The sequence below is a fragment of the Rhinoderma darwinii genome, chromosome 10, assembly GCF_050947455.1.
Source record: "Rhinoderma darwinii isolate aRhiDar2 chromosome 10, aRhiDar2.hap1, whole genome shotgun sequence".
NCBI classification, from domain to species: Eukaryota; Metazoa; Chordata; class Amphibia; order Anura; family Rhinodermatidae; genus Rhinoderma; species Rhinoderma darwinii.
The window spans coordinates 72,766,596-72,777,984 of NC_134696.1; the positions used below are offsets into that span (position 1 = coordinate 72,766,596).

The 11,389-nt window shown below is 45.2% G+C and overlaps 1 protein-coding gene across 1 annotated transcript; it reads left to right on the plus strand.

Moving 5' to 3' along the window:
• The first annotated feature begins 1,171 nt into the window (after positions 1-1,171).
• LOC142662610 (phospholipase A2 inhibitor gamma subunit B-like) lies at positions 1,172-10,947 on the plus strand. Its single transcript, XM_075840822.1, has 5 exons — positions 1,172-1,253; positions 2,021-2,140; positions 8,537-8,683; positions 8,968-9,114; positions 10,731-10,947. The coding sequence occupies exons 1-5, from the start codon at positions 1,172-1,174 to the stop codon at positions 10,907-10,909; spliced, it is 675 nt and encodes a 224-aa protein (XP_075696937.1). The 3' UTR covers positions 10,910-10,947.
• The last annotated feature ends 442 nt before the right edge of the window (positions 10,948-11,389 follow it).

Genomic DNA, 11,389 nt, shown 5'->3' on the forward strand with positions numbered 1-11,389 from the left:
CACCGCTCTTAGGGGGAGGCTCTGGCCCGTCACCCGCCACCGCTTGCAGGGGGAGGCTCTGGTCCGTCACCCGCCACCGCTTGCAGGGGGGGGTGGGTTCTGGCGTGTCATTGCTCTTAGGGGGAGGCTCTGGCCCGTCACCCGCCACCGCTCTTAGGGGGAGGCTCTGGCCCGTCACCCGCCACCGCTTGCAGGGGGGGGGGGTGGGTTCTGGCGTGTCATTGCTCTAGAGGGGAGGCTCTGGCCCGTCACCCGCCACCGCTCTTAGGGGGAGGCTCTGACCCGCCACCGCTCTTAGGGGGAGGCTCTGGCCCGTCACCCGCCACCGCTTGCAGGGGCGGGGTGGGTTCTGGCGTGTCATTGCTCTAGAGGGGAGGCTCTGGCCCGTCACCCGCCACCGCTCTTAGGGGGAGGCTCTGGCCCGTCACCCGCCACCGCTTGCAGGGGCGGGGTGGGTTCTGGCGTGTCATTGCTCTAAAGGGGAGGCTCCAGCCAGTCACCCGCAACATGCTCTAGAACTCAGTCTCAGGCTCAACATAAGTGCCATCACTTCCACAGCTTTCTCTTCAGCTACTCTTGCAGCTCTTGTTCTAAAGCCAGGCACCTGAACATTGAACAAGCCTTCACAGGAACACCGCCACTTTATGCTCAAGGTGCTGCCCTTAGCATCGGGACATGGCGTAGCCCCACTCTGACGTCCTGGCATTGTCAGAGCGCAAAGATGATGACCAGGCCGTCCAGCCTGATGCCAGAGCAATTTAGTTACCAACCGGCGAGACACCTGCCAAACTGAAGGAACGTTGCACTGCAATGTAAAATACAACACAAGTGGACAGGCCACCCGTCCTGTAGAGTGCCACCTAGTAAACAAAAATGTGAAAACTGCACAAAAATCACAGCACTTAAATGCACAGTGCATAAATAAATGTAACATACGTTGGCATGTGTACAAATTAACCCAAAATAATCTGCATTCTGAAAGAAGCTATAGCATTGCCATAGGTCAGTGATATCGTCATAGGAATGAGTGTGGCTGGGACTGTTCTATATGGAAGACACCCTTATAATTAAGGGTTGTGTAATATAAGTAACTTACTGACCTACTTGTTTGTACGGGACTATAAATATATAAGCGATCAGCAATGACAACATAGAAAACCACTGGTTGGAAATGAGAGGTTCTGATCCTGCGCTCGCCATGAAGACGCTTCTTCTAATCCTCACCGGCTACGGTGTGACCTTCATCAGCCCAGGTGAGAACTGACGACACGAGGACATTGTGATACTGTAGCTTCTGTAAATTGTAATTTACTTACTCATTTATATCATATATTACACTAGAGATTCTTTAATCCGGCATTGGCTGCTTCCAGATAACTGCCGGATTATTGGACTTTCACAAAAAATTTACCAAAATACATTTCTGATCTAAATTATATTTTCTATACAGAGGAGTCTCGTAATTGGTTCTTGTGAGATTCTATCAACTTCCAGTTCAGAGCTGGAAACACATGCCGGACTATTAATTTCTGGACTATCAGATGTGGGATAAAGCCTAATGTAGTTTAAATCCGTATTTGCTCTTTATATTTTGCTATCATTTGTGTAAAGTAAGTTTTTTGCTAGGACAAGAAATGCTATGTTTGGAAACCATCAAACGGGTCTCAAATAAAGTGATATCACTAAGGCTGTGTTCACATCTGTGCCGGATCTGTCACATGACGCATGCCAGTGGCGCCCGACGGACCTCTTTGACATATAATGGGGCCCGTCATTATGATGAGTTATTGAAGACTATTCATTATTAAGAAAAAGTTCTGCAACTTTGTAATATACTTTGTATATCAATTATTCACAATTTTCAAGATTTCTGCTTGTTGTCAGTGAATGGGAACATTCATTATTTATGTTCAGAGGCTGAAAACTAGTCTTGATATGTTCAACCGACATCATACCCATGTGGCTTGTCATTTCTATGTAACCCTGATCATGAACCCTGTGTGTATTGTGTTTATTTCAGTATCCTCCTTGAAGTGTGAAACCTGCTCAGCCCATAATGCAGCTACGTGTTCTGGCGCTAATGTCGCATGTGACCCCTCAGTGACTTCTTGTATAAGTAGCCTGATAGAAATAACATGCGGTAAGTGGCCATTCACTTGGAGATATTCACAAAAAACATTCAGCAATATAATAGGGGTTGTCTAGAAAACCCAATTTTTTTGGTACCTTTTTAGTGAATTGTGAGGTAATAGAGGGGGGTCCTCTGTTTAGGATCCTCATCTTTTGCACAGAGTGAAGAGTGATTTCAAAGAGTGTCTCTTCCTCTGGAGGACCTGTCCTGTCCTGTCCTGCATTACACAGACAATACATTGATATGAATGTGAACTGTGTAATACCTATTTTTCCCTATGGTGGCACTGCAAGGAAATTAAACACATACTGCCAGGTTTCACCACAGATTAAAACTGATCGCTGGGAGTCCCAGCAGTGGGGCTATTTTAGTAGCTAAACATTTATGGGCCGGGAGACATGGGCTCCCTCATTCCCAATGGCATTGCTAGCACCGGAGGGAGCCCCTGTGCTAGCGACAACCACATTCACTTGTATCTGCGTCCCCTAAGCCTGCAGCATATAAGGCGCTTGGAAGAATCCCTGCGCCGGCCGCCGTGATGTCACTGCATCACGCTGATCTGTGCATGCGTCCCGCCCGGGGGCTGTGCATCGCTCCATCTATTGCGGGAACGGAGAAAGGTAAGGACAAAATATTTTTTGGGTGGCGGTGTAGCAATATATACAAGGGGGGACTCTGTTTAGCACTATAAATAACAAGGGGGGACGCTATGTAGCACTATATACAAGAGGGGGTTCTGTGTGGCACTATATACAAGGGAGGGGTCTGTGTGGCAATATATGGGGGGATTGTTGTATAGCACTATATACAAGGGAGGGGGGCTGTGTGGCACTATATACAAGGGAGGGTTGCTGTAAGGCACTATATACAAGGAGAGTCTTTTTGGCACTTTATACAAGAGTGGGGTTCTGTGTGGCACTATATACAAGGGCTTTATGGCAATATACAGGTGGGATTGCTGTGTAGCACTATATACAAGGAGGGGTGTGGCACTATATACAAGGGGGTGCTTTGTGACACTATATACAAGAAGGGGCTGTGTGACACTACAAGGGAGGGGGTTGTGTGACACTATATACAAGGGGGGCTGTCTAGCACTTTATACAAGGGGGGCTGTGTGGCACTACATATGCAAGGGAGGGGCGCTGTGTGGCACTATATAGAAGAGAGGTGGGCTGTGTGGCACTATAGACAAGGGGAGGTCTGGCATTTTATACAAAGGGGTCTGTGGGGCACTATATATACAAGGGAGGGGCGCTGTGTGGCACTATAAAGAAAAAAGGCAGGCTGTGGCACTATGTACTAAGGGGAATTGTGTGGCACTATATATATAAGGGGGAGGACTGTGGCGCTATCTACAGGCGGGCTGTGTGTGGCACTATCTACAGGGGGCACAAAGGGGGCTTTACTGCTGTGGGGGCACAAAGGGGGCACGGTTACTGATGGAGCACTTTTATTGTGTCGAGCACTGAGGGATCATTATTATCTTCTGGGGCACTGTGGATTAGGAGTTTGTATAGAGGATGGGGTATAGGTGTGGAGGGTTACTAAACCTATATGGAGAGCACCAAAGAAGCAGCGCCAGCCAAGCCCAAGTCCCAAACATAAATCGTTAGTAAGATAAATATCTTTAATATAAATGTAGGCTAATTAGAGGGACAACAAGAGGGGAGGCGGGACTTACAAGCCCTGAGTGAACATGATGGTATCGGTGAAGATGCCCACTAAATGAATTGTAAACCTAGAAACGGAGTCCGACACACCAAGGTTATAGAAATATAACAAATTTTATTAAGCACATAACAAAAAAGCATTAAAAAGTTTAAAGATGATGGCCACAGTATGGAAAGGATGGCAGACAGTGATATATACAATATTAAAGTTGAATGCATTGGATAGCAAGGTGACAAAAGGAAATATTGACAATTCCCACTTCATACATGATCGAGTGAATAAATGAATACATAAATGAATACATGTATGTGGATGTAGTTAAAGTGCACAAAGTCCTGCAATAGGTACAATGGGTAAAGACCACACCAGCCGGTGTATGTTGGTCACGACCAGATGCAGGAGTTGAGGTGCAACAACAATCCGTTCACATACATGTAGATATCACTGGATATCACTGGATATAAGCATGAAGGTAACAGCAAAAACAATCAGGTGAAAGTTCAAAAGAGGGAGTAGGACGTCTTACCCATGTCACACACAGCACTGTCTGGCATCAACCCCGACGCGCGTTTCGGCCCTCGAGCCTTCGTCTGGGGGTGGTGTCAGAAGGTGAGGAGACAACCTTTTAAACAGTTAGAGGCAAATCAGAGCATCAGGGGGCAGCTGAAGCTACTAAAAATCGCTGTACAATGTATTGTAATCCATCAGTCTGGTGTGTCTGCCGCCGGGACCGGAAGCGAGGCGAGAGTCACGTGTCCCGCAGCCCAGTCCGGCCAGGGACACAAGCAGCCGAACAAAAGTTCCGGCATGCCAGCCTCCCAAGCACGGATATATTGTATATATTGAATGCATATGTAATGTATGAACTCTGACACCTTTGAATATGTGAGTGTAGGGGAAAACATATATGTGTGCATATATTGTATCATGTGAACCTTCAATATACATATGTTGTTGCGGGTGTAATAGTACTTAATTATGATTTTATATCTTCATTTTTACATTTACTTTTTGATTTATGTATGTGTATGTATATGTGAGCATGTGCATATAGAGTTATGTGTTCTTATGTATATGTTCGATTATGGTTCATATGCCGGCAGACACACCAGACTGATGGATTACAATACATTGTACAGCGATTTTTAGTAGCTTCAGCTGCCCCCTGATGCTCTGATTTGCCTCTAACTGTTTAAAAGGTTGTCTCCTCACCTTCTGACACCACCCCCAGACGAAGGCTCGAGGGCCGAAACGCGCGTCGGGGTTGATGCCAGACAGTGCTGTGTGTGACATGGGTAAGACGTCCTACTCCCTCTTTTGAACTTTCACCTGATTGTTTTTGCTGTTACCTTCATGCTTATATCCAGTGATATCCAGTGATATCTACATGTATGTGAACGGATTGTTGTTGCACCTCAACTCCTGCATCTGGTCGTGACCAACATACACCGGCTGGTGTGGTCTTTACCCATTGTACCTATTGCAGGACTTTGTGCACTTTAACTACATCCACATACATGTATTCATTTATGTATTCATTTATTCACTCGATCATGTATGAAGTGGGAATTGTCAATATTTCCTTTTGTCACCTTGCTATCCAATGCATTCAACTTTAATATTGTATATATCACTGTCTGCCATCCTTTCCATGCTGTGGCCATCATCTTTAAACTTTTTAATGCTTTTTTGTTATGTGCTTAATAAAATTTGTTATATTTCTATAACCTTGGTGTGTCGGACTCCGTTTCTAGGTTTACAATAGGTGTGGAGGGTGCTTGAAAAGCGAGAAACCAACATGTCTGTGTGTCTAATTCTGTAGAGACGAGTTGTGGCTGGAATAAGTCGTCACAGTGGTCTGAGCCGGATGGAGTAAAAAAGGGAAAGCGAATGACTCTAATCAGAGAAAACATCACCTGTGAGTCACTGGAAATAAATGTGCTGTAATCACTTATATGGTCTGCAGAGCTCCTGTGTATAACTTATCTACCACTATATGGTCACTACATGGTGGTAATATTGGTCTTTGTATTGTGTTTTTTATTCAGTAACAGTATGGGGGTATTATTCAGTCACTATGTGGTTGTGTTGTGGCTGTGTTTTTCAGTAACACTATGGGGGTAATATTTAATCTGGTATAGTGGTAAGATTCAATAACTGTATATGTACGGTATATACTGTAGATCATTTTTTGGTGTGTGAGGGGGGACATATGCTTTGTGTCTTGCAGCTCTCCTGGACGCGCTAGAAATCAGCGATGCAGTTCTCTGCACATCGCCTTCTGAATTGACTGCATTATTGATACAGTAAGGCTGTGTTCACATCAGGGTCGGGGTTCCATTGAGGGCTTCTGTCAGACCTTTCTGTCAGGGGGACCCATGAACGCAAACCAAACGGAAACCATAGCTTCCTTTTGCATTACCATTGATTTCAATGGTAATGTTTCCGTTGCAAATGGTTTCCGTTTGTCTCCGTTCCGTAAGGTTTCCGTTTTTTAGACAGAATCAATAGCGCAGTCGACTGCGCTATTGTTCCCGCCAAAAAAACAGAAACCTTACAGAACGGAGACAAACTGAAACCATTTGCAATGGTAATGGCTATGGTTTCTGTTTTGTTTGCGGTCATGGGTTCCCCTGATGGAAAGGTCTGACAGAAGCCATAAATGGAACCCCGACACAGATGTGAACAAGCTCTAATTCAGCATTTGGGGCCCCACTTTTAACCTGGCCCAGGGCCACACTTTGTCTAAAATTGGCCCTGGTCCAAGAAAGGACAAACGGTGACCTGGCGACAGGGTCATAGGCGCCTAAGATTTATTGATGTTTGTGTGAGGAGTGAAGACTAGCCCGTCTGGTGCGTTCCCACAGAATATCTACTGTACCACAAACTGCTGAAAATGTTAGAACAATGTCAGAACATGCAGAACATCGGAGCTTACTGTGTTTTGGACTACATAGCTGGACTGGTCAAAGAGCCCATGCTGAGCCCTAAAAGAGCTCACAATGGGCACGTGAGCATCAGAACTGGACTATGGAGTAATGGAAGAAGGTGGCCTGGTCTGATGAATCACGTTTTATTTTAGATCATGTGGCCGGTCGGGTGCGTGTGTGTCGCTTACATGGGGTAGAGATGGCACAAGGATGCACTATGGGATGAAGACAAGCCGGCGGGGGCAATATGATGGTTTGGGCCATGTTCTGATGGATCCTGACATTCATGTAGATGTGACATGTACCACCGACCTAAACATTGCTGCAGACAAGTACCCCCTTCATGGCAGCGGTATTCCCTAATGGCAGTGCCCTCTTTCAGCAGGATAATGCCCCCGCCACAAGTGCCAACATTGTTCAGGAATGGTGAGGACAATGACAAAGACTTCAAGGTGATGACTTGTTTCCAAATTCCCGAGATCTCAATCTGATCGATCATCTGTGGGATGTGCTGGAAAAACAAGTCTGATCCATGGAGGCCGCACCTCACAACTTACAGGATCTGCTGCCACGTCTTGTACCAGAACCACAGGAACCTTCAGAGGACTTGTGGAGTCCATGCCTCGACGGGTCAGAGATCTTTTGATGGCACGAGGATAACGTACATAATATTAGGCGGGTGGTTTTAATGTTAATTACTCAAGGTGGTCCCTCTTTGAACAACCAAAGTCTTGGAATATATGATAATATCCTTTTAGAGTTTGGGAATGTGAGGACTTCTGGTTATGCAGCGAGCAGGTGGCGTTGTGTTAGTGCAGTGTTATAGTGTATGACATTAACACATTGCCAGCACAGATAGCAGATGTCTGTTGACACATTAGGGCCAGCTACATCTCTAGATGTCCTTTTCCATTTTATGTAATATATGTACTGGTGTCATTGTTTGGCATTTTTCCCATTAAAATCAATGGGAGCTGTTTCTAGGCATATTGCAAATGTATTTCGAGGCCTATTACAAGGCTATTTACACTCCGAAATATGCCTGCAATTTGCCTGGGTGAACATATCCTTTGCTAACCGCTGCAACAGCCTTTACCACTGGAGCACTCAGCGCCTCTTGGTCTCCCATTCAAATAAAAGGAAGCCCTGTACTACTAAATTTTTCCTGAAGGGGCCGCTGTTGGAGAAAGGCTCAGCCACCTACATCTTCCTCGGAAAAACCAGTTGATCACCAGGAGTTTTACCACAGCAATCAGCTGAACACCAATGGAGCTTAAGAGAAGGGGTTGTCCAAGGACCATTCTAAATTGACAAATCAGGAAAGGAGCACAGTCAAACAAATACACTGGTATAATTAAATGGGGTGGTGAAGTTGTGGCAGCAAACCAGGTCCTTAGGCCCTAGGGGACCTTAGACTGCATTTCTTTTAAATAGGTTGTCTCAATAAGATAACCCCTAATATGGTGCATGAATATCTTAGAGGGGGTTCCTCAACTCAGGACGCCACCCCCCCCTCTATGAACCAGAGTGAAGAGCTCCTAACTGTGAGTGGACCCTCTCTGGTGGATCCAGCCCAGTCATGTATCACACAGCCAATCGCCGGGTGGGTTTGAGATAAGACAACCCGATGGCTAGGGATGGTTTCGTGGAGCTTCTAGGTATACCACTGGACAAAAAAATTTAAGAAATGGGCGTGGTTTCATGAATCAGAGGTGGGGCTTATTTGGTATTAGAAGGTCCAATATAACGATGTGTAATATTACTAAACTCATGTTTTTTTTAATATTTGTTATATCTTTAGAAACCTTCATCTTAAGGAGTCCTCACAAATCCTGCGGCTTTCCGGAGATTTGTGATCTGTCCTATTCGTTCACCTTAGACAAAATTCATATAGCAGCCAAAGCCCAGTGCTGCAAAACCGACAAATGCAACAAGGATATTCCAAAGAGTGAGTATAAGAAACGTTCATCAGTGTCCTCTCACATTGGGACTCACAGTGCCCTCAGCAACCAATCAGATTTCACTTTGATGGGAGGTGCCCACCCTTGTCTCTGTCAGAGTGTGGGGATCCAGAGTAGTCACCTCTGTTGCTAGGCAGCTCATATAGTCTCTTTATATCAAGCAACTTGCCTGCCAAGATTATTCTCTAGATATGAGATAGATAGATAGATAGATAATTGCTTTTATCTACATAAATCTATAATCCCCCGCTGATGATTTCTTATCTTCCAGTTGCTCCAAGGAACATGACAAAGAATGGGTTGAAATGTCCTTTCTGCGTCCAGGCGGGACTGAGAGGATGTACACCAATAAATCAGACCCTGTGTACTGGTCTAGAAGACATGTGCCTCACGTCTTCAGGATACCTGGGCTATGGAGGTGATGATCATCTGTCTGGGTTTATGAATCTGTGTGTCATTTCCTGTCTTTTCCTTGACTTATATACAGAGCCTTTTTCTGACAGTTACCCTTGGAAACAGACAACACTTTGACTCCGCCCCACTGTCAGACATGTGACCTCACAGCTGACCCCTAAGTTCAGATCCAGACATTGCAGATAATTAGGTTTTTGTTGCAAATCTGCAGCAAATCTGCTAGGAATGTGGGTCAAAATCAAATTGCTACATGTGGAATTTTGCCACGGATTTTGCGGCAGGTTGCACTCTATGCATTTCTAAGGGTTAAAAATCTACAGCATGCTCTGATTTTCATGCAGAGGTACATGTGGTGTGAATTGCGCAGAAAATCTTATGCATATGGGCCAAGTTTAACTGTGTACCTGCCATCTGAACTCCCATAATGCACTGCCCTCTGGTAACAGGAAACCAGCAGAATTAAGTATATAGCTTTACACAGAAATTTAGACGAAAACATCATATAACGTGTGAATATCAACTGTGGAATGGTCAAAGTTGTAAAAAAAAAGGTAGAGTTCTCCTTTAAAATTATCGTTTTATTTTTGGGGGAAAAATTGAAATCTAAAAATTTCAATAAATACAACTATAAAATGTAGAATAATACTGAAATTTGTAATGTAATTTACCTTTAAAGGGGTTTTCCAGCCAGTGAAAATTGATGGCCTATCCTCAGGACAGTCCATCAATAGCTGATCGGTTGGGGTCTGACTCCGATCAGCTGTTTTGATGGGGGTGATCCCCTTCATTTTCTCTTGCTCACTGTGACTCTTCGACACGTATTTAGCGGCGGTTCACATGTATTGCAGACTTCTCACATTCACTTCAATGGGAGAAAAGGCTGCAATACCTGTGAATCGCCGCTACATCCATGTTAACCATTCACAGTGAGCAAGTGGAAATGAAGCGGAAGCAGCGCTGCACCCTGTTCAAAACAGCTGATCGGTGGGGGTTCCGGGATTCAGAACCCAACTGATCAGCTATTGATGGCCTATCCTGAGGATAGGCCATCAACTTTTACTGGCTAGAAAATCCCTTTAAGGCAATGTTCATCTTTGAACATCATGTTTTTATTGTTTGTTTGTTTTTTGTTTTTGTTAAAACTATATGGCGTTATGGCATATCCGCGGGTCCCACCTCTGGGACCCACCGCTGTCTGGAGAACGGGGGTCACCCGATCTCCATCCCATTAGGTGAGACAGTTGCCGTATCCAGGTGGAGAATGAATGGAGAGGTGTGCGCACGTGTACTCGTCTCCCTCAATTCTGTTCTATGGGAGTTAGGGAAATGCCATAGCATTGAATGCATAGATCCGTGCACGTGTGTTTCCGTCTCTTCATTCCTTTTCCGCCCATCCATATAGATGTTGGTCGTGTGGATATGCCATAAATGTCTGAGATGGGAATACCCCATTATAAGGTGGACATTGGAGCCACTTTACAGAGTATTTTAGGGAATTTCATAAATGCCAAAATAACGTGATAGAGAAACAGCGCCATTCTTGTCTACAGGTTGGGTCCGGTATTGCAGTTCAGCTCCATCAAGTGCGTTTCATTTGTAATGTGCTTTTTTTCTTTCCAGAATCACCAGTAGAGATTTCCTATCAAGGTTGTGCCACTCAAAGTGTCTGTCCAAATACTCCGGAGTCACAGCCGAATGCAGACGGCAGCATCAGGAGCAGCTGTACTAAAGCCGTCCACCACAGCAATGAAGAGGGATCCAAGACTAATGCAATAATGACAAAGCTGATCGTTATCTGACATTTTTTGGGGGATTCTTGTGCCCAATAAAAATGATTGCTACGATAGCTGTCTGTGACCTGTGTTTTTTTATATTTTTCCTTCTCCTGCTCCCCAAAAATGCATATTCTCACTCTCCCCTAGCCGACTCTTAACAGCAAACTGGGCCAATCAGAGGTCTCACAACTTGTTTGCTCTCCCCTCGCGCAGCATGCAGATTCACAGAAACTAAGAGAAACAGCAGCTGCATCCCCCTCCTCCCTTTCTAGTACCTGTCTCGTAACATTTTGGAGGACTGAAAACATGGCTCAGGACAGTGACACTTTAAAGGGGTTGTCCAGGCATGGACAACTGGTGACCTATCCACCAGATAGGTCATCAGTATATGATCGGTGGGGGTCCGACACCCGGACCCCGCACCGACCGGCTGCTCCGGCTACCTCAGTGTGCCAGATGTTATGAAGGGTATGCAGTAATCGGTGCCAGAAGCAGATGGCTCCG